At 41.5% G+C, this 24,248-nt stretch overlaps 1 protein-coding gene across 1 annotated transcript in view; it reads left to right on the top strand.

Moving 5' to 3' along the window:
• Positions 1-23,724, top strand: part of Nup98-96 (nuclear pore complex protein Nup98-96) — a 101,196-nt gene extending 77,472 nt beyond the window's left edge. The window contains exons 26-32 of the mRNA XM_080266603.1: positions 393-538; positions 6,560-6,674; positions 11,159-11,314; positions 15,357-15,530; positions 17,050-17,147; positions 17,584-17,824; positions 23,464-23,724. Of these exons, the coding sequence (XP_080122729.1) occupies positions 393-538; positions 6,560-6,674; positions 11,159-11,314; positions 15,357-15,530; positions 17,050-17,147; positions 17,584-17,824; positions 23,464-23,650 (1,117 nt within the window). The 3' untranslated portion in view covers positions 23,651-23,724. The remainder of the gene's footprint in view (positions 1-392; positions 539-6,559; positions 6,675-11,158; positions 11,315-15,356; positions 15,531-17,049; positions 17,148-17,583; positions 17,825-23,463) is intronic.
• The last annotated feature ends 524 nt before the right edge of the window (positions 23,725-24,248 follow it).

Here is a 24,248-nt window from a genome sequence, read left to right as displayed (position 1 = left end):
CACAAGGTGATTTTATTCATTATCATCCTGACCCTTTTCCCACCCAAGGATGGGATAAGGCAGGATTCAGAAACACGTGAAAGGGGGAGAATTATCAACAGCATTTCCAGTGAATAGGGCTAAACAGTTTCTTACCCACCACTCAGTCCCCAAGAATCCTGGACTCGTTTAGAAAACCTAGCTCTCTGTACAGACCTTTTATTTTTCTTCATTGATGTACTTCACCTGTACATGCCACATGGAGTCAGTCAGTTGACTGTCAAGTTAAAAGGGAGTGCCAGACTCATGTCATACATTTTTTTATATATACTGTACATCATCTTGTGTAGGAATGTAAAATATATCCCAAAGTAAAACTGTGGTTGAACCTATAATCCAGCCATTCTTTACAGGTATGTGTGCCCAGCTACCTCCACTTTGGCCGAGGTACTAAAGGAGTACGAGCATGCTGCCAACCTGATAGGCGACACATCGAGCTATTGTGATCCTCCCTTCCCACCCTACATGGCCAAAACTACACTGCCTGATGGACAGAAACGTGAGTCAGATTGATGGAGCATATCAATGCATCCTCGTCTGTTGAAGTGAATGATGCTTACTAGGAATTTAGGGTCATTTTCACAGTCATCCCTAATCTCTCGGGCCAAAGGGTGGGTTGTGCCCGAACTGAAGTATCTTTGGATTTCACAGATCTCACAGTCGCTCCAAAGGGCTTTCGGGAGCTAACAAACATGGGGAATGGTGGTGGTTGGTGGTGATAACCATCCTTAACTTATTTGATGTGGTCCTGCCTGCTTCGTCCTTTATCATTATCGTTAGTTTTCTGTCTGCTCTTCTTTCTTCCTACTTCGTCTTTCCCTCCTGTCACTTTTTATAGCTCTTCACTTTAGGTGGCTCAGCACTGAGTGACAGGCCTAATGGTTTCCTGTAACATAGGATACCATTTACAATGCCGGGTGGTAGCCATACAACAGGGTAGTGTCGAGTCTGCTATGGTGCCTCTGTTAACTGGGTGGAGACACAAATGCGGCATCCATCTTGGAATCAAACCACATTTTTCCCTGCACTTCACTGTTATGAGGCACTGTCAGCTGCACATTAATCCACTGCACAGGACAGCCCTGTAGGCTGTTTCTTCACAGACAGATGGGTTGATCAACAACAGCCAACGTGGGGATGTCTGTGTTGATATGGTAAGGTTGGTAGTTCTAGGCTATCAAAACATGGATGGAGTAAACTGTTTGTGAGAAAAGATACCACACACACTGTCTGTACATTAAAATGTACAGAAATTCCAGTGTGGTGAATATGGTAAATGATTTGGCAGAAAAATCCACCTCATCCATCCATCCATCACCCAATCCTACGTTGCCCCATGAGGAGCGTAGGAGCCCGGGGCTAGGCAAGTTGGTCCTGATATTTAAGATGAGAGTGAAAATCCACCTCATCCATCTCCTAATATATCCAGAAGTGAAAAAATTTATCTAGAGGCAGCAGAAATAATAAAAAATGTCATAAGAATAAAGGGGCCAACTAACAGCAGCCTCACCACGCATCCACTCGAGAAATTGGAGTTGAAATGTGATGTATGAGTCTTGTAGAGAAGGCATAAGTAAAAATAACATTGGAGAAGTAACAAATATGTAATAATGTCATGGGTGATGAACTGGTTTGGTTTATTATTAGGTATAGTAAGATGCATGAACATGAGGTTTTCAAAATGGGGTTTGTTAACTATATCAGCAATATTACATCGTGCATCTGATATCAAGATTTTGATTAAAATGTCCATTAAACAACAGTTCTTTTCTTTCTTTCATGTCAATCTGCTGTGGAACCTCCAACAGGCTCCAAAGTAAACAACAATGAACAGACTTGTATTTGGGTGAATTATAGTCTCTTAAAAGTGCATGAACATGAGGTATTTTCTTTACAGGGTGGATAATTATCTTAATAGTACACTGGGCATCAGTTACCAAAACATTGATAAAAATATGCATTAGACAACAGCTCTTTTATATCTTTCAGGTCTGTCTGTTGGGAAGCCTCCAAGCTCCCCAAGAATGTTTCAGTACTAGTTTGGGTCAGCCCTAGTGGAAGCCTGAATGAAGGCCTTGGAAGGGTGATTGGGGATGACTGTGAAATTAAATCGTGTTTTCCGAGCTGTGTAGGCTGTTGGGGATTGCTTTGGGGACAACTGTGAAAGCAGCCTTTGCTCAAGAATATATAGTTGGTTTTACATATAGATGTAGTAGAAGTATATTTTATACATTTATGTACTGTCACGCCCATGCATGCAGTGGAATTATATCATGAACAGAGATCGCATACCGAGAAATTAATTACTGAGGTAAATTTAGCATGGGTCAGTGGGATTGGGAGGGGTCAAGGGCCATGTAATCTACAATCTCAGAAAACATTTTTGCCACCCATCTGCAGTATGTCCTAGACCAGTCTGAGTCATCACCAAGGGTACCCCTTGAGACTGAGGGAGAGCAATGCAGTATTTTCCAGGTCAAGTTTCAGTATTTGACAGACAAATAAGTTCTCTGTCCACTTAATGTTGCATACTGCACTATTTATCGTGCACTTGTGCTGTTATTTGGCCATAGTGGTGGTGGTTCAATGCGTATGTAAACATAGGATGGCCATCTTGGCTGAAACATAAGACTGTCAGTTTGCACAGGTGACAAAAGTCCATGTGGGATCATCATTTCTGGCCATAAAAACAAATCATATAAGTGACTTCTAGTATCTTTACCCCAAAACTGGGTACAAGTTTTCATTGATTGCTGTACTGATTGATTGCATAATGGGCGTGTGACTATAGTTTTCTTTGGTTGCTGGGTGTCACTGTACAGATCTGTTTGTATATTTTGCTTATATGTTGGAAGGAAGTTATTAGATTTAGACAAAGTAACTTAACAGAAATAAAGGTAAGCAATGTGAGTGCTAGAATTATCATGGCATAAGTTTATTGAGTGTGGTAGGGAAGGTATATGGAAGAATTATTATAAAGTAAGAGAGATATCAGAAGTCCTAGTGAGTGTTGAACAGGGTGGCTTTAGGGTGGCAGAGTATGTGTGGATCAAATATTTGCAGCGAGACAGATAGCGGAGAAGGCTTGTGAGGAGGACTATAAGGTGTTTATGGCATTCATGGATCTGGAAAATGCATACGACAAAGTAGACAGAGAAGGATTGTGGAAGGTTTTGTGCACGTACGGTGTACATGGTAAGCTGCTAGGTGTCATCAAGAATTTTTATGATGGAAGTGAAGCATGTGTAAGGGTTAATGGGCATCTCAAGTGATTTGATCACGATCAGTGTGGGCATGCTTCAAGGTTGTGTGATGTCCCCATGGTTGTTCAATACATATATATGCATGGGGTGGTGAGAGATGTAAAAACACGAGTAATGGAGAGGGGAATGGTTGTTCAATCTGCATATGGATGGGGTTATAAAAGATATACAAGGTAGGGCAGTGGATGTTGGAGCTGCCCTAATGACAGAGGGCAGTGTTTGGAAACTCCCTGTACTGTTGTTTGCAGATGATACTGTGTTCTTAAGTGAAGATGAAGGGGAGCTGCAAGGCTTGGTGGATGAGTTTGGGAGAGTATGTAAGAAACGGAACATAAAAGTGAATGTAGGGAAGAGTAAATTTACAGTCTTCGAGAGAAGTGAAGTCAATGAATGTACAGTGAGGTTGGATGAAGAGGAAATGCAAAATGTGAGTGCATTTAAGAGCGTGGGTGGTGTGATGAGTAAGGATGGAAGTTAGTGCTTGAAAGGGTGCAACAAGGAAGAAAGGTTGCTGGTTCTTTGAGAGCAGTGATAAGAAACAGGGAAGTGAGCATGGAAGTGAAAAAGTTACTACATGATAGTAATGTCATACCAACTCTAAATGTATGGAAGTGAAGCTTGGACCTTGTTGGAGGGACAGAATTCAAGAGTGAGAGCAGTGGAAATGAGTTATTTGAGAGGAGCGTGTGCAGTCACATGGAGAGACAGACTGACAAATGAGGACGTGAAGGAGCATTGTGGTGTGGATATGGATGTGATAGGAAGTGTTAGGAGAAACACATTGAGGTGGTTTGGCCATATGGAGAGGATGGAGTGAGAGACTGATGAGGAGACTGTATGTGAGTGAGGTGGAGGGGAGGGAGAGGGAGGCCACAAATGAGATGGAGGGATGGAGTGAAGAGGTTTATGAGAGAGGAATGGCAAGGGACAGGGTGACATGGAGGCGATTTGTTTGTGGCCACCTCTTACGGGATTAGGGAGTCTGGTGATAGATAGATAAAGTCAACAGCTGTGCAGGGGTAAAAGGTACGGAGTCAGCTTAGCACACCTAATCTCTTGGAAGCAGATTTTACAAGAAATGTAATAGGATCTTTCCAAGATAAGTCCCGAGAGAATGAGACCCCAAGTATGTTCAAGGATGATGCAGGACTGAGCTGGATGGGTGTTTTTTGGTTTTCAATGTTTTTTTTCATGGTTTTCTTGGTGTTTAGCATTACTTTGGCTATTCCTGTGTGTGCTTTTATGTCCAAATACCCTGTATGGCAGATAGACCTGAAAACAGTGCAACATTAAGAGGGGTACTGTACAGTACATACAGTTGTGTATAGGTCAGGTGTTTTTTGGTTTTCAGTGTTTTTTGGTTTTCATTGTTTTCTTGGTGTTTAGCATTACTTCGGATATTCCTAGTGTGTTTTGATGTCTAAATATGGTAGTTTGACCCGAAAATTGTGCCACCAAAATTAGGAGGAGTACTGTACATACATTGGTGTATAGGTAGTTTTTTTTTTTTTTTTTTTTAAGCATTACTTTGGATGTTCCTATGTGTGTTTTGATGTCTGAAGGCAGTCCACCCTGCCTTTAAGAGACAGCGAAAAGCCTTTCTCTTTTCAAAATGCTATGATCTGGAGAGGTACTATAACATTATATATATATATATATATACTGTATATATATATATATACTGTATATATATATATACTAATGAAGTTGTATACAAGAGATGCCATATACATAATACTGTGTGTATATATATATATATATATATATATATATATATATATATATATAGTATACTGTAATCCCTGTACTATCCGGACTCCCCACTTACCGTACATTTTGGGCCCGGGCCTTTAGACCCCCCCCCCCCAAATTACATTTTTTCAACCGTACTTTGAAATTGGCACGCAGCGCCAACCAGCTGTGTTTACGCTCTCTGCTTGCTTCCCCCATCCCTCCTGGCCTCCCCAGTTACCACCTAACTACCATCCTGACTAGTCGCTCATTCAGTGGATGCCACACGTGCTCGTTTTTGTGAATAAACTGCAATGCCGTGCCACTAGACCACATGGGAATTTACAGTGTTGTGCAGTGTTATGAAATTAGAATTCAGAGTGCAAAGATTAAGTACAAAGTGTAACTGGTGGTTGAAACTGGCATGGTGCAATCAAGAACAGTATGTGGAGTGTTAATTATAACTCATAGTGCAAAGGATAATATGCAGCACAGCACTGGATTACTGTATGTGCTTCAAGAGCATTTTCACCACTGCCAGAGCCTTAGAGGCGGGTTAACCTTCGTAACGACCTGCCACGGACGTGTTGTAAGTACTCTATACACTGCTAAATATTTTCCATACTTGTAATTCCTCATTCTCTGGTTCCTTTTAATTTATTTCATACTTTCTGGCCCTCATTTGTGTGAATAGGGTCTTAAATAGGTGCTATGCATGTCTGGTAGAGAGTTATGTAGGTGGTTTTCTGAGTTAGGCCAGGTGAGGGTCCATAAGTACCAGTCCAGGAGACAGAGGCCCACTATCGGGATGGACCCACTTTCCAGACATGCCTTTGGCTCTACTACATCGAGTAATGGAAGGATTAATATATATATATATATATATATATATATATATATACTGGTATATATATGTGTGTATATATATATATATATATATATATATATATATATATATACTGGTATATATATATATATACTTATATATATATATATATATATATATATATATATATATATACTATATATATATATATATATATATATATATATATATATATATATATATATATATATATATATATATATATATATACTGTATATATATATATACTGGTATATATATGTGTGTATATATATATATATATATATATATATATATATATATATATATATATATATATATACTGTTATATATATGTGTATATATATATATATATATATATATATATATATATATATACTGATGAAGTTTGTCTTGTGTACGAGAGATGCCACAATTCTTGTAATTGTAAAAATAATGTATACGTGTGTTGAGCGCTAGTGAATTCCCAGTGGAAGAACTGGAGCTTTTGAGACACAAAAGACCAGATTATTATTACTGAGTGAGTTGTACACTCTCATCTTAAATGTCAAAACCAACTTACCTAGCCCTGGGTTCCTACACTCCTTATGGGGCAACACAGGATTGGATGATGGATGGATGGAGTTGTATGATAATTGTTCATCGATTTGTTGCATTGCAGTGAGCTATGATGTGTGTTACCACTTGATGAAGCTGTTCACTGACCCCATGCACCGACTAGAAGCTCTACTCAATCCTGCCACCATCACTCCAGACCCTCTTGATGTTACAGTCAGGTTAGTCCAAGTTGTCATTAAATACTCGGTGGGTGCTTGAAATGATTAATGTTTGGAACAGGTATGGTTCATGGTAAATGTATCTATGTTGTAGCTCTTACAGATCCCCCATTGTGGATTTCACCATGTCAGTTTTACCTGAAGGGAAAAATTTAATGCTACTCTTTCTTTGTGGCATAGTACAGTAAGACCTCACTATAACAGACTAATTGGAGCCCAAGCCATTCCGAAAAATGCAAAATTCCGATAAAAGTGACATACAGACTTCCCCCTCCTAACCAGGACTTTTTCCGATATATCAGAGATTAGTCCAAATTGCATGAATGGTTTTTAAACTGTTTTGACTACCATTGTGGTACTGTACTGTGTTATAACTTCACTATATTGAATGGTATGTCTAATAATACTGTACTGTACACTGATAAACATGTCTTTTATCTTACTGTGGTGAACTTAGCTGAAGTGGTCAGGCAGTCTGGGCTGCTTCTGGCTTTATTGGACATTTTCCGATATATATGAATTTAGTCCAGTAGCTCCTCAATTCCGATAAAAGCGAATTCCAGTCTACTGAAGTCCGTTATGTCGAGGTTTTACTGTATTCACAAACATTACCATCTCTCCTGTATAGGTCATCATTTCTTCATGTTTGCAATCAGCACCTAATGTCTTTACGATCTGCCACCTCAACACAGCTTTCTTCCCTTCTGCTGTTGTCACATTTTCAGTGCCCAGTTCATTCTTTGTGCACTACAAAATCAAATTACATTGACCACTGCTGTACTTAGTAATCCTATTACTGTATCAGCCATCTAAACAGACATGTCATCTATCCCTTATCTTTAACATTTGTCTGTAGCCTTCCATTTCATGCTTTTCTGTATTCATTTGAACATTTCTGCACCTCTTAACACATGTTTCAGATACTCAGGGAAACTGCAAGAAGTTACTATATTAATTTGAGGTACAGTCCTGCAGTCCTACCGGATCCAGTTTCAAATCCCCGCCGGGGCAGGGAACAGTTTTAAGGATTTGAATTTCTTAAAAGCAGACTTTACTGATCTACCAGTAGACCCGCCGATATGTCGTAAAAATACCCCCGCTAATACCAATACACCAGTCCTGTATGAGACAGCCCTAGCATGTATTCAATTTGGACGGTGGGTGTTAGCGCCGAAGTGGTGACATGTAGAGGTGTATGGTATGTAGGAAGGACTACTGGGCCTTGAGTGCAGGCTGTGAAGCCAATGCCCAGAGTGGGTCACATAAAAAAAAAAAAAAAAAGAAAATCCTTCCACTCAAGGATGAGATTGGAATGCATTGATTTTGTGATGAGGAGGTATATATTGACATGGTTTGGGTATGTGGAGAGTATGGAGGATGACTACTGGGTGCGGAAATTAAGAAGTGTCAATGTCAGGGGTAGGGTTGCAAGAGGCAGACCAAAAAAAGACCTGGGAGGAGGCCATAGAGTGTGACCTCAGGGATAAGGGACTGAATAAGGAGGCTGCCAGAGATTGAGCAGCATGGAGAAGCACCATTAAGTGACCAAGGCCGATGCATGCAAGCATGTTGGAGCGTGTAAGTTGAACTTTTTTGTCAGATCAATAACAGTTATCTCTCGGTTATCACGCAGTTGGTTATAGTGGTTGTCGTTGTCACTGCTACATGAAAATCTGCACTTCCGTCATTATCATGCATTTTTTTTTTTCCGGAAAACTGTTATCATGCTGGCTTCTACCGACAGTGATGGTGCAAAATCTGTGGTTTCTAATGGCTTTGAGGGATTCAAAGATTAAGCTTTACTTCATGAGTTAATCCCAGGTGGTAGAGACCACTAACTCTCCACCCCCAGTCCTCAGGACCCCTTACCTCAAACCTATCTCAGGTTCCTATATGGTACGTGTTTATGTCTTTCTTCCTTATCGTGCCCTTTTCATTATTTTCTATTAAATTAACCAAGCCTACGAGTGTTTCTGATACTTGGTATAACAGTACACTGTATATGTATTTATTGGGTCTAAATTGTTGTAAAGGGGAAGATTTGGGATTACAAGTGGGGTGCCTGATACCAGTTAGGATAAATCCCGTAGGTTCTGTGCTTTCGTTATTGCACACTAGGTCCAGTAGTTAGGCACGATAAACAAGGGATCTCTGTACAGTATTTTCTTAGCTCTGAAATAAGGAGAAACACTTAATATATTCATAATTCACCAGCTATGGGCATGGCATGTTGGCAGATGTTGGCTTTGGTGAGATCTTTGACAGGTTTTAAGCAGTGACATGGTACTGAGAGGGAGGGAAGAGGTTCCCTGATGTCTCTTGTTTTTTTGTAGAAATTTTAATGCAGATTTTTTCTTTTAATTTTCGCTCCCCCTCTTTTTTTTTTCTTTTCACTTTTAATTGAATTATTATAACATCAATAGTCTCATTTGGTTCTGCCATGTCTGTGCTTTGAAAATTAACTAAGATACTGAATTCACATATTTGGCAAATGTGGTTTGGCAGCATTACGCTATGCTTCTCACAGGATGACAGAATATACATTCCCTTGGGAACCACTGGTGCTACTTGTAACTTGGGGAAAAAAAAAATACTCGTATGAGGCAATGAGTGCAGCCTAGCTAGGGCTGGCTATTGCCAGAAATGAGTTATTGGGGATTAACTAACCCACTGCATGATACTGTAATTACTACATCTCTGTCTATTGCCAGACGCCTTAATTCTGTAAGGGGTGGCCACAAACAAATCGTGTCCATGTTGCCTTGTTCCCTTCCATTTCACTGCCCTGCACCTAGCTGTCACTTCCCTCACTCATATACCTCTCCACTCCATCCTTCCATCTCATCCTTGGCCTACCCCTCCCTCTCTCCCTCTCCACCTCACTCACATACTCTCTCCTCATTAGTCTCTCCGTCCTCTCCACATGGGCAAACCACCTTGATGTACTTCTTATAACACTTTCTCTCATATCCACTTCCACACCACAATGCTCCTTCACTTCCTTATTTGTCAGTCTGTTTCTCCATGTAACTGCACATGCTTCTCTTACTCTTGACTTGTGTCCTTCCAACAGGGTCCAAGCTTCACATCCATATGTTAGGGTCGGTATCACAATACTGTCATGCAGTGACTTTTACTTCCATGCTCACTTCCCTGTTTCTTATTACTGCTTTCAGAGAACCAGCAGCCTTTCTCCCCAGTTGTACCCTTCCAAACACTTTATCCTCCAAACTTCCATCCATATTCATCACATTACCCAAGTACTGTACTTAGATGCACTCACATTTTCCATTTCCTCATCATTCAGCCTTACTGTACGTTCAGTGACTTCATTTCTCTTGAAGCCCATAACTTAACTCTTCCTTACGTTCACCTGTAGAGTCTATTTCTTACGCACTCTCCCAGACTCATTCACCAAGCCTTGTAGTTCCCTTTCATCTTCACTTAACAGTACAGTATCATCTGCAACCAACAGCAGAGGAAGTTTGCAAACACTGCCCTTACTCATTAGGGCTGCTCCAGTATTCACTGTCCTACCATCCACATACAGATTGAACAGCCATGGAGACATGACATATCCCTGTTTCAATCCAACATTCAGATAGAAATATTCATTTAGTTCACCATCCACATGCACTGCAGCCTTAGCACCCTCATTCATACTCTTTACAGCATTCAACAACTTCCCATTTACTCCATATATTCTTAATATTTTCCACATTCCTTTTCTGTCCACTCAGTCATATACTTTCTCCAAATCCATGAAGGCTGCATACAACTCCTTTCCCTTCTCTATAAACTTTTCCACTAAAGACCTAAGGTTGAATATCTGATCTACACAACCTCTTCCCTCCTGAAACCTCCTTGTTCTTCTCCAACTAATTCCTCTGTTCTTTCCCTAACTCTGCTACAGTAAGTATCTTACCATATACTTTTCCTGTTTCACTAAGAACAGAAATGCCCCTATGATAACCACATACTTTTTTTCCCATTTTCCTTTGTACAGGGGAATAATTATACCTGACTTCCAATCCTCTGGGACTCCATCTTCCTCCCTGGCCAATCTGCATGTCTTCCATGCCCATTCTACTACTACCTCTCCCTCATGCTTCATCATTTCACCACACACTCCATCAAGTCCTGGGGCTTTCCCCATTTTAACATTCTTCATTGCTTCCACTACTTCCATCCTACTGATCTCTTCCTCCCTTCTCACTCCCCTCCTTCACCCAGTCATTCTTCAGCCACTTATAGTCACATTACTTCCATTCTCTGTGTTCTCAGTTCCTTAAAGTGTTCTCTCCATCTGCCCAATTTTTCTCCTGTCTCCACTATCAATCTACCATTTTTATATTTCACTCCCCTAATAACTTCTTTATCACCCTGTCTAATTCTCTATACTTCCTTTCAGGACTTGAACCTACAAATATTAAACACAGTAGATGAAGCTACATAATTGCAATAATGTAAATTTTGTGTTTCAGCTGGGTGTTGTGGAGAGTCCTAGAAAGCCTTAAATACACCCACCTGTCTGATCACCACCAAGCCAGTCTACACCTTAGTATGGCAGCACTCCTTGAGTCTGCTGGACAGTGGCACTGGGCAGTTTTTGTCCTTCTCAGTATTGAGGATGAGGACAGGTAAGCCTGGGTACTGATTATTTAATCACCATCATCATCTAATCCTGTGTTGCCCCATGAGGAACATAGGAGCCCAAGGCTAGGCAAGTTGAGTCTGTCAGTAGTGTTTTCAGTAATTGCTCTGGTGTTATACGTGTGAAAAAACGTAGCAATTACAGCATATCATTTTGAAGTCATGCACACACTGACAGCAGGCACATGCCGCTTTTTTCCTGTATGTCAATACACTGTCGTCTTTGGAGCTTTCACTATTCCAACTAACAGCATTATACCCAAAGTGTTTGCCATCTCCTTCACATTCACTTCATCCCACTCAGTCCTCCTTGAGTTGGAAGCATCATGCAAAGATTGTGCTGCATACAGGTTAGTCTGATTTACCAAATCTTTCAGCAAATCTCCCAGAATGAATAGCTGAATAAATCCAAGAGCAGTGACTGGTGCTGGGGCAGTCAAGCCTGGTGTCCCAGTAGAAATCTCTACAAAATGTGCAGTGTTGTCAGTTGACCAGGCTGAATCATCTGCTCGAATGGTACAAGGAGCTCTGGCATAATGGAAACAGGCACATGGGGCACTGGCATGAGTCTGGCTGGAGGAACAGGGACCACTTAGGTCAGCATCAGGTGCTGGTGACCTGCTTTCACTACTGCCCTGACCACTGCTCTTTCGCACACCACCAGCCTCACACTCACCACTAGCCTTCTGCTTGACACCACCACCACTGCCAATACTACTATGTCACTCTCTGCCACTTCACTAGCAACATCATTGTCACTTTCTGTACTGTCCAGGTCTTCAAAATCACTTTCTGAAAATTCCACCATTACAGCTCCAAACTTTGTTGGTGTAACTTTCACTCCTTCATATTTCTGGTGTAATCTCAAAACTTTCTCCTTTTTCAAGATGGAATTGCCCTTTCCTTTGTCACTGTCCATCATGGATAAGATTTACAGTAAAGATCAAGGCAGTAAAACACAGAAACTAATGAAAAATCCACGGAAAACTGCAGGCAAACACGCAGCGGTAAGCAGAGTCTGACCATGAACAGATGGGAAGTTACTGACATTTTCTTTGGCATGGGTGCTTGCGTGGCAGCCTGAGGCAGTCACAAGACTCACAGAGAAAAATGGGAAGACATTGGCGCACATTTTCAACCATATCCCATGAAAACTGAACAATAAATGGATTTTTAGCAAATATATTACTTCAATGACGAGAACATCGTCATGGGGGGGCCTATGGGAGTTTTTTGGATGACGAGAATATCATCATCACCATGTCAAAGTGTTAAATGTCAGGACCAATTTGCCTAGCCCCAGGCACCTATGCTCCTCATGGGGCAACATAGGATTGGATGATGGACGGATGGATAAAACATGGTGACGTTAGTGCAGAGCTTTGTAGACGTCTGTGAGCATTATGCTTTGAGTGTAAATGTAGAAAAGAGTAAAGTGATGGTAATCGAGAGAGAAGGTGATTCCCAGTGTGATGTTACAGTAAATGAAAAGACTGGAATTGGTGAGAGAGTTCAGATACCTGGGTACAATGATAAGAAAGAGAGGAAAATGTGCACAAGATGTGGAAAGCAGAGTGACACAAGGAAGGAAATTAGCTGGTGCTATGAAGGCCCTGATAAGAAATAGAGGCTTGAGTGTTGCACCTCCGCAAGGCTTACATGAAGGAGAGGTAGTGCCAACTTTAACACATGGATGTGAGACTATGGTGTGGCATGAAAATGAAAACTCAAGAATAAGAGCAGTGGAGATGGGACTGCTGAGGAATGTAAGTGGAGTAGAGAGAGTGGATAGAATACAAAATAATGTGATTCGTGAAAGGTGCGGAGTGAGGAAGTCTGTGGACACCAGAATCGAAGAGAGTGTACGAAGATGGTATGGTCTTTTGGAGACAATGGATAACAATAGAGTGGTGAAAAAGGTATATCTGAGCAAATTTGAAAGAGGGGAGGAGGCAAGGTAGGCCAAGGAGAAGGCTGAGGGATATGGTGGATGATTGTGTGAGGAAGAGAGGTATGGAAGTCAGAGAGGCTAGGGAACTGACAAGAGATTGAGTTGGCTGGATGAATGTTGTGAGAAGTGCATGATCAGGGATTTGGCACCCCATTTTAACTTGACAGCATCCAGATTGGCTTTATCAGATATGTATGTGTGAAGCTACAGAACGTGGTGAAAGTTTTTTGGCATATCAGATAGAGCCAGGATTCTGGGGGTTTGAATGATGAGTGAATGGAAGCATGCCCCATTGGTTGGGCAAACTTGGAATGTCTGGATGTTGCTGCTTCTCACTCTGCCCTAGGGAGGAAAGGAGGTCTGGATGATGATGGTGAATGATGATGTTTAAGTCATTTCATTCTACTGTATACTGAATCACTTGCTGAATATCCTGCATCAAAGATTGCTGGGTATCTGGTATTCAGTGTTTTTAACACTTTCGTGGTCTTTGGATGCGGATCTGTTTCCAGCCCCCTCTTTGGATGGAGACCTGCATCCAAACAAAGAGATATTCACCATAAATCAGGAATTGCATGTAGTGTCATAAAATTTGGTCTGATATTAGCCTGATTGAATTTCTAGTTCGGTGATACTATTTTCATTCATGAGAAAATTCCAAAACGTGACCAAAAAACACTTAGAAAAAAAAAAAGTGGTATAAAGATACTTAGAAAAAAAAAAAGTGGTATAAAGATTTTTATGCACTCTTTCAGCATTTACTATTTTACTTTATGTAATATCACATTCTTTTTTCTTTCATCTTATTCTACAATGTCCAAGCTTTTCTAATGGTATTAAAACAAATCTGCTAATCCAAGTATTCTAGGATGAAAAAAGATCAGAACAGAAAAGACTGGAGCACATGGATTTGGTATAAACATTCTTATCCACCTTTTCAAATTATACTCGTCATAGCTATTTTACTTTATGCAATATATATATATATATATATATATATATATATATATATATATATATATATATATATTTTTACGGAGTTTCAGCTTTCAAACAGTGTAAAAATACTTCCACTAATCCAAATATTTTTGGGTGAAAAAATTATCAGAAAAGAAAAAACTCGTGCGCACGGCAGGGTAGGAGGGAGGGAGAATGGAGAGGGGGAAAGGCTGGAGAGTTCTGCAGGCTGCAGGGGGGTCGGACCATGAAAGTGTTAAATTTTCAGACACAGTGTAGTGTCATGGAATGACAGGCCCGGGGAGGGGGTATGAGAATTAGAAATGAAGAGATGAAAGTAATGGTGAATCTTGAATGAATTAAGTGATGTGATGAGAAAGGGTAGATTGAGATGGTCTGGGCATGTGGAGAGGAGAAATGATGACAGTTGGATGCAGAAGGTGAGAGTTTTGAACACAGAGTAGAGTTGTGAGGCATACCAAAGAAGATTTGGGACAAGGTCATACAGTGAACCTCCAGGATAAGGCACTGAATAGTGAGGCTGCTAGAGATTGATCAGTTTGGAAAGTATACCTATTAGGTGACCATAGCCACACAGGCAAGCATGTTGAAGCCTTTATAAATGAAACAAGACACCTGGTATCCACCTATATGGCAAATCTCTATCTGGTGCATCCCTAGGGACATCGCACACCCACCCTTGTCTCACTCCTGTGTTGATACGGAATCACATACTCAGCTGAATTAAACCCACTGAGTACAGTATTCTCATGGAATAATATAAGGTTTCTGCAAAATGTGTTCAGGTAATTAACAAAAGAAGTAAAACGTTATTGATGTACGTGTGTATTTTCCCTGTTGTCTCTGGACAGTTATTGTATTATTATAGCACAACATGCCTTAAGGTTAACATGAACAGCTTGAGCTACAGCTTTATAACTCAGACACGTGATTAAAACTTGTACTACTGGTACTGTGCTTCAGAACTGTTTTACACTATACTCAGTAGATGCTACATAAGAGTGTTAGAAAAACCTTTTGGCAGATTTCATTATTTCCCTACCATTTTACTTTCTTCATGTTACTACTTTTCACCTCAACAAACTGAATCTGATACTCAGGCGCCGTGCGGAAGTTGAAAGAGTGCTTCTACGTCATGTTGAAGTTGAGTTTGAAGGGGATGATGAGGAAAATTCTGAGTATGCTGCACGGCAGGAGTTTGTTGTTAACCGACTAGCCATTCCCGAGAAGTGGATATATCAGGCCAAGGCTACAAAAGCACGCTCCTTAGGAATGTAAGTATAGTATTATATTAAATCATATCTGAAATAGAAGAATTAGGTGAAATTGCATCTGGCTTGAAGCATATTAGCCCTGTCACTATGATAACATTTTTGTTTTATTCAGGCTTCCACCAGATTTTTATCAACCTAGGGAAAGATCAGTTATACTGTTGTTGTCATTGTTGCAACTCCAGGCATATCTGAATGTGAATCTGGTGAACTGCAGGCTGAAATTGCCTTCAGCAGTCCACCAATTTTCTTGCAGAAATTAGGAATGGGGTGGAGGGATGTTTGTAAAACCAAGCAGCAGAACTGCAAGACTATCCACCGTTTTCTCAGTCGACTCGGACTGCATACCCAAGGTCGTCTGCTAGCTCCTGAGAACGATTTGGTTTTCTCAGTGGTGTTTCCAAGGCCTGTGACACAGCCATTATTGGAACAATCGGGTGGAAGCACCCGACTGTTAATCGGGCAGGGTACACTGTCTGAGCTGGTCAGGCTGCTGTAAAATTTATGTTTATTTTTAAAAATAATATTTGAAAACACGTGTGGTATGCACTGGATAACGTCAGTACATATTATTTCGATGTTTTGGTGCAGAGTATTGTTAAAAATTTGTACATTCAAATGTTTTACAAGAGTATGGTGCAGCCACAATAATACTAGCTATCGTCAACAAACCATCTCCATCGTCCGCCTTGGCTGCAAGTCACCACTGCAGGCGGTTGGAAAAAGTAATATGTGCCTCTTGTACATTCAGATATATGCTTAAAACAATACCAAATCATGTTTCCTGCCTTAATTAAGATGCCTTAAACCATTGGTAATGTGGGTAAATGTTCCGTGAGTGACCTTGGCTCCTCTTGCTGACCTATCATTCAAAACACACTTTTAAAATGATTTTGGCCACGCAAAAAACTACCCAAAATATAATATACCTATACAGTATTTATGCAAAATTAATTATGATTGGTCACTGGTAGTAAAGTACTGCTAACTACCACGGGCGGGCCTGGTCAGTATTGCCAGCTCAGTGCTGGTCACTCAGGCGCTAGGTTCTGAGGCTCAGGCACTCGCACCCGAGAAATTCATTGACTGAGAAAACCAGTCTCAGTTTTCGGGTGCTGGCATCCGAGGCTTGGGAACGGGTGCCCGATTCGGGTGCTTAGGCAACTGAGAAAACGGCTGTATATTGGTGCTGTGGAAAGGCAACCATCTCATACTAAAAAGGGTCAATTAATGCAGTATCTAAATTCCTCATTTTGAAAATCCTTAAGCTGATTTAAATAATCGGCAGGAAACAAAAAACACGATACAAAATGAGTAATCAGACTGAGGAGATAAAGCTAGACTGTAGTTAGGATAGGTGGGGTTATGCTTCAGATGAATTTTAGCCTATCATGATAATGACCATTGAAAACATAGTTGTAGCACTGTACTAATGCACTGCATAAAACAACTGCTTTAGGTAGTTCTCAAGTATTGTAAAAGAATGGCCAGGTTTAATTTGTGTACGTATACATACTTGCAGGGTGGATGAGGAGGCATGGTTCCTCTTGAAGGCTGGAGACTACAACCGTGCTCACTTGCTGATACTTGAAACCATTGCTCCAAACTCAATCATCAATGGTGAGTCCCCCTCCCCCTCTCTCCAATATTAACTGTAATGACTAGCATGTATAATCTGACCTTTTGCAATATGCAGATGGACTTGTCCCAGATAAGGTAATGATGAAAAGTTATATAACATACAGAAACAACTAGAGAGAGCATAACTGAGAAAACTTGCTTTAGGATTAAAAGAAACTTACAAAAACAGACATATTGATAAATATTTACTGTCCTCCCCCCCCCATAAAAATTAAAATGTATTCATTTAAAAATATTATTAAGTAGTGACTGTGTAAATGACAGTGAAAAAATATGGCCCTAATGAGAACACAAATTTAGTTAATGGTCAGGTAAATGATGTATTCAAGAACACTTTGTTACATACAGTATATAATTAATTATGTGTATGAGGTATCCTCAATGAATATAATACTCTGACGTGAAAATTACACAGAGGACCACGACTACCTCCGAGGGTACCTGAAGGAGATGTGCAGTGGGGGAGCAGAGACACATGTGATTGACTGGATGGTAGGAGGGGGGGTGTATGCAGACTACTTGGAGGTGTGTTCAGTGGTAGAGGACATGAAGGCTTCTGGAGAGCCTACACCAGCTCTACTAGAGCAACTGCGACCCCGACTTCTGGCCTTGTGTGCACGACTTAATAACCTAAGAGGCACCACTGCCACACACAGGTAAAACTTGCTTGTACAGTACAGCATTGCTGATTTCTTGCAGTCTGAGTGCACAATAAAAAGGTAGGCTATGTATGTGTAGTACGCTTTTGTAAGTGATTTTGACATGGCCTGAAGAGACAGAACAAAAGGACTTTGTTCTCTTTGGAGCCAAGAAAGCAGACACTGGGTACATCCTGTCCTCCTTCCTTAAGATCAGGTATGGGGTTAACACAGATACTGAGCAGCCACAACTTCCCAATAGGTGTGTGGGTGGGTAGGTGGGTGGGGGGGTTGGGAGGGGGTAGCTATATGACTTTGCAATAATTATGTGTGCATGACAGGAGGGGGTGCCCACCATCCTGTCACTGAATGTAGTGTTGCCTGATGGTCTCTACTCTGAGTGTCAAGCCAAATGGTTTCTTGTACTCAGCAAACCATTTACTATGCTGGGTGGTAACCATACAACTTTTTTTTTTTTTTTTTTTTTTTGGGGGGGGGGGGGGTCCCCAGATTCAATCATTTTCATCATCTAATTCAGTGCTGCACCACGAGAAGTGTAGAAGCCTGGGGCAAGGCAAGTTGGTCCTGACGTTGAAGATGAGAGTGACCAGTGTCACTCATCCCTGAGTGGCATTACATGAGCAATAAATCCCAACCATCTCTCGGATATAAACCTACACTGGTTCAATCCAACTAGAGTACCATAATTGCTCACTGAACCACCAGGCGCCATAATTTGGTTATATGATTACCACCCAGCATAGTAAATGGTTTCCTGGTGTACAGGAAACCATTTGACTTGTCACTCAATGTAGAGTCACCTACAGACAGAAGGAAGAGGAAAGAATGAAGGAAAAAAAAAAAAGACTGAAGAGGAAGGATGGCAAGGAGGAGGAGAGGAGAGAGCAGGCACCCAGGAGCAACATTACATTGAGTGATTTGGATGGTGAGTGCCCTTATTTAAATTCACTAAATTATGACAAACGTTTTGGAGAGCCTCAGAGGACCCAATACCTGCCCAGGGCCCCAACCAAATGGGCAGATTCGTGGGACCATGTAGAATGAGAGAGGTGTGAATGAGGAGAGCAAGAGAGTGGAAGTGGTGAATGTGCTCAAGAGTGCGAGATATGCCAAGATGGCACTGTGTGAAACAAAAACGAAAGGGTGTGGAGTGGAGGAATGGGCGGGTGTAAAGTGTGAAAGGTCGGGCATGAATGGGTGAGGAAGATCCAAGGAAGGAGTTGCTTTGTTGATGAATAAAGTGTGGCAGAGTATAATGATAGATTACAACTGTGTTAGCTCGAGATATATGTATGTGAAATTCAAGTTTGAGAAGGTGAAAGTGGCAGTGATTGTAGCATATACACCGTGTGATGGCAGAAGTGAAACAAAGAAAGACAGGTTTTGGATGAGCTGGATGAAGTCGTAGGAGAAATGTCCAAGAGTTATAAAGTGTTTGTAATGGGTGACATGAATGGAAGAGTAGGCACTAGTCCTGTGAATGATATAATGGGTAATAATGGAGTACCAGGAGAGAATGGTAATGAGAAGCGACTGAAGGACATGTGTCAGGAAAGGAGACTGTGCATTTGTATTTCTTATTTCAAACACCAAGATACACAAAAATGTACATGGTATATAGAGGGAATGGCAATAGTGTTGAGAGGAGCCTGATTGATTATGTGCTTATAGAGAAATCGATGCTGGGTATAGTAGCCGCAGCGAGAAATGAACGCTGTGGTGGGGCAGCCGGGATGACCTGGGATTCCCCCACTGTAGCCATATCCACATGTCACCGACCATAGAGGTAGGATGTCACCGACCATCGGCCACTGCTGCAGCCCCGCTCCATGATCCTTACCCTGTGTCTCTGGCTTTCTCTTTCTCTCTCAGTTTTTATATAAACTGGTGTATTTCCAAAACTAATTATGAAATTATTATGACTTTTGTTCCACACCACCACTGAGGTAAAAATCAAGGAGAGTTTTCTGTATAAAGGTTTCCCCCCCCTTGTCTGAGGGCAGGTCAGTTCTGGCGAGTGTATAATTATAGGTCAGGCGGAGGTATCGGCAAGGCCGCACTCCCCCGCTCATATGCCACATTTAGGAGGGGGGGGAAACCTTTATATAGACAACTCTCCTTGATTTTTACCTCAGTGGTGGTGTGGAACAAAAGTCATAATAATTTCATAATTAGTTTCGGAAATACACCAGTTTATATAGAAACCAAGAGAGAAAGAGAAAGCCAGAGACACAGGGTAAGGATCATGGAGCGGGGCTGCAGCGGTGGCCGATGGTCGGTGACATGTGGATATGGCTACAGTGGGGGAATCCCAGGTCATCCCGGCTGCCCCACCACAGCGTTCATTTCTCGCTGCGGCTACTATAGTGTTGCTAATACGAGGGCAGTGAGAGGACAGTGTGGAAGTTTGTCAGATGATATGATTGTGTTATGCAAGAAAGGAGTGAGGTGGACCAAGAGTGAGAGAGGAGCAGTCAGGGAGAGGACTGAAAGTCGAGAAGCTGAGGATCAAAGATGTGGCAGATGAATACAGGGTCAGAGTATGGGAGGAGTTAGAATCAGTGAACTGGAATGAAATGGATCTGGACGACCTGTGGATTACACATAGGGATTACTTAGGAATCCAGAAGCAGAATGTGGTGTGGCTGGAGTAACAACAAAGAAGAAAGGTATGGCATGGTGGGATGAAAAGGTTAAGAGAGCAGGGGAATAAAAGAGGAAGATGTGGCTAAAGTGGATACAGGACTCGTTCACTTGAAATAAGAACTGAATATATTGAGAGCAAGAAGCACATAAAAGACTAGTGAGGAAGAAAAAAGGAGGTAAATGAGGATCTAGGAAGAAATATGAATGCAAATTACTCTGAAAGTAGGTATTTTTTCTGGGAAGAGGTGCAGAAATGTAGAAGTGACAGTGAAATGATATGTGAAAGTGTGAAGGATGTTAAGTGGTAGATTAGTAACCCATGAGGGTAAAGGAAGGACTAGAGGGAGAGAATATTTTGAAAGTCTGATGAATGGGAATGGAGATACCAATGCGACTGTTAACAAGATTGGTTTTGGAGTGTACAGAGAAGGAACGAAGTGCTAGGAAACGTGACACTTAAAGAGCTGAAGAATGCTGTGATGCGGTTGAAAAATGGGAAAGAAGCTGGGGTTGATGAGGTGTATAGAGATGATTGACTGTAGTGGGGAGAATGGAATGAAGTGCTTCTTGGAGTTATGTAAGAAGGCATGGATGAGTGAAACTGTGCCAGTAGAGTGGAAAAAGGCAGTGATTGTACCTGTGTACAAAAATATAGGTGAGCAAAGTGAATGCAAGAATTATTGCTGCATAAGTCTATTGAGTGTTGCAGGGAAGGTATGTGGAAGTATTAATACAAGAAAGTAAGAATGATGTCAGAAGTCCTACTGAGAGACAAACAGGGTTGCTTTAGGAGTGGCAGATGATGTGTGGATCAAATATGTGCAGTGAGACAGTGGAGGCAACGTGTGAGAAACACAATAAGGTGTTTGTGGTATTTATGGATCTGGAAAAAGCATACAACACAGTAGACAGAGAAGGATTGTGGAGGGTTTTGTGCATGTATGGTGTAAGATGGTAAGCCGCTAGTGTTTTGATGATGGTAGTGAGGCAAGTGTAAGGGTAAATGGGCATGTAAGTGAATGGTTCACGATCAGTGTAGGCATGCGACAAGGTTATGTGATTTCCCCATGGTGCGTTCCGCTGTAGAATTAAGATGGTCAAAGAATTTTTCAGTAGAATCAGGGGATAAGTAAACAGCATAGATATATTTAGTCAGAGAAAGACAGGAAAGCTGAGGCCAGAGAGTAGAGAATTCAGAGGAATCAAGTTCAGAAACACGAGAACAAGATAAGTCGTTGTGTACATATACACAACAGCCACCTTTGACTTTGAAATGGGTATAAAGAAAGTAGGAGGATATAGAAGAGGGTTTGCTGTCAGTTACCTCAAACACCTGAGTCTCAGTTAAGAAGAGAAGGTGAAGTTTAGAGGAGGAAAGGTGGTGCTCCAAAGGAAGAAAGTTAGAGGAAAGGCCGTGAGTGTTGCAGAAATGAAGAAGTCAAAAGGTGGACCATGAGACAAGTGATCAGACCAGCTGGGAGGAACAGTTGCTGAGATAACAAAGGCAATTTAAAGTTCCCTGTCCAAGATATCAGGAGCAGTAGGCCCAATGTTCCCATAAAAAAATTTGGCACTGGAAGGTGAGTGAGCCAACCAGCCCCTGACAGGCCAGTCCAGTCCCCCAGCTGGGTGATGGACCCAGGCAGTACAGTCTCTTTTGTCATATCACCAGCAAAACACTGAACCTAATGCTGACCTGTTTCTCAAAACCCAAAGTGAACCCTCAATGCACAACCTACCCAGTGGTGACCCGCTGATGGCGTCAGACAACCTACGGAGGTTCGGAAGAACACACAAGTGTTATCAACAGACTCTGCAATGTAGACATCCCTCCAAGCATCACTGTCAGCTTTGTCACTAGGGAAATAGGGCTAAATCCTGTTCTCAATGGCACCACCCTCATCACCAGAGGTAGAAGCATCCTCACCCTCTTGCCAGGAGCAGCGTCTACCCTGGTGGTAAGGATGAGTTCCATCTAGGCATCCCAGAAATTGAGACAGTCAGGGAGGAATTATGACAGGCTTACCACCCAGCTTACATATACTAGAAAAAACAAATGGGATAATACAGTGGCACAGGAGAACACACCAATGCAGAGGACCATGGTGGCACAAAAATGAGCTGCACCCAAAACCAGGATGGTAAACGGCATGACCAAGGAGCACACATTCAATGACAACCAAGTCTAAGCAGTGTCTCCCTCTGTAGTGAACAAGTGTTCCCTTGTGGTTGACAGTGCCATATCACAGCAAGGCATGGGGATTAGTGTGCAGGTTTGTTTCCTGGATAAACATCGCATTTACATCTTTCCACCCAGTTTACAGGGGCAGCAAAGCGGGTTTCACTTCACCCCAAGATATGGTTATATGGTTCCTGGATTACAGGAAAGCATTAGGATTGTTAATCAGCATAGAGAATACTGTACTAATAAAGTGTTGGCATGCTAGCGAGCGTAAATAGACACACAGTGATGTTATCTCTTCTGGCCTGTGCATGCATTATTGGCTGTATCACCTCTCAACTTCCCAGAATAATGGACACGAGGTCACTGTATATGCAATTGCAAGCACAGTTGTCTAAGTCATGTGCCAGTTATTTCATAAAGCTCGTACTCATCCTAGCTGCATAGCCTACCCAGATTTCTTGTCCAAGTAATATGGGGGTTCTACTGTAATAGGCCTCCCATTTTTTTTTCCTGCCTGTTTGTTTTCTCTCCACCTTTAGGGAGAGTGAGAGAGAGAATAGTTCTCCCATCTTTTTTGCTGCTGCTGCTTCTTCTTCTTGTTCTTTTTTTTTTTTTTTTTTTTTTTTTTTTTGGGGGGGGGAGGGGGGGGGGGAATTCTCCCATCTTTTTTGCTGCCTCTTTTTTTTGGTGTGTGTGTGTGTGTGTGTGTGTGGGGGGGGACAAAAGAATGGGATATGACAAATTTTGTTGAAATAAAATGATGGTCATGTATGTTAGTTATGGAAATTTCCCCTCTCAATTTCAGACTGTGTGTGTCCGAGATGAGTCGTGTTGTAGTGGGGGTTCTACGTGCTGTGGTAGGTGATGGTACAGATGCCACACCAGTTCTCTCCCAGAAGCTGTCTGGTCTTCCCCTTACACATGACTATGCACTAGCAGAGCTTAACCATTTCACTACAAACTACCTCACGGATTTTGCTGCCGAGCCTTGAGGTAAATTCTGCTGCCCCAAAATTGGGTAAGAGGCAAAACGTAATTTGAACCTGCTGGACTAATGAGACTATCAGACCTTATTTCTGTGATTCACTGAGATGGAGGCTGCATTTATTAGTATCACACAGAAGTAAAACAATACTCTCCCAGGTACTACTGAAAAACAAGTAACCATAAGTACAAGCTGACTTTGGTGCACTGTAGTTAGCAGAAGCAGCTGATCAGTATTTACCTTTTTAAGTAAAGAATATGAAATCATTAGCATACAGTACAAGTGCATTATGCATTATTAAAGTTTATATCTGTATAGGCCATGAAGCATTGTTAGATGACCACATCCCCCCTGTCACTATAAATACATCTGCTTCATTGCAAACTGTCATAGAGTACTACTTTGCTCAAGTGTAGGAAGTGCTTGATTATTTGTGTATCAGCAGTTGAGCTGGGATCTAATACTAGAAATCCAGTCCAAGCTGCTTCAGGTAGCTAGTTTTATTAGATATGTTTGTTCTGATTGACCGACCTAGTACCAGCTCAAGAGGGGGGAGGGGATATACTTAATGTAAAAGTTAGGGAATTGCTGAGACATACCCAAAC

Source organism: Coenobita brevimanus, chromosome 21 (genome assembly GCF_032717465.1).
Source record: "Coenobita brevimanus isolate Jiangsu-jjx chromosome 21, ASM3271746v2, whole genome shotgun sequence".
Lineage (NCBI taxonomy): Eukaryota > Metazoa > Arthropoda > Malacostraca > Decapoda > Coenobitidae > Coenobita > Coenobita brevimanus.
The sequence above is the reverse complement of the archived record's forward strand: the minus strand, read 5'-3'. Positions and strand labels throughout refer to the sequence as shown.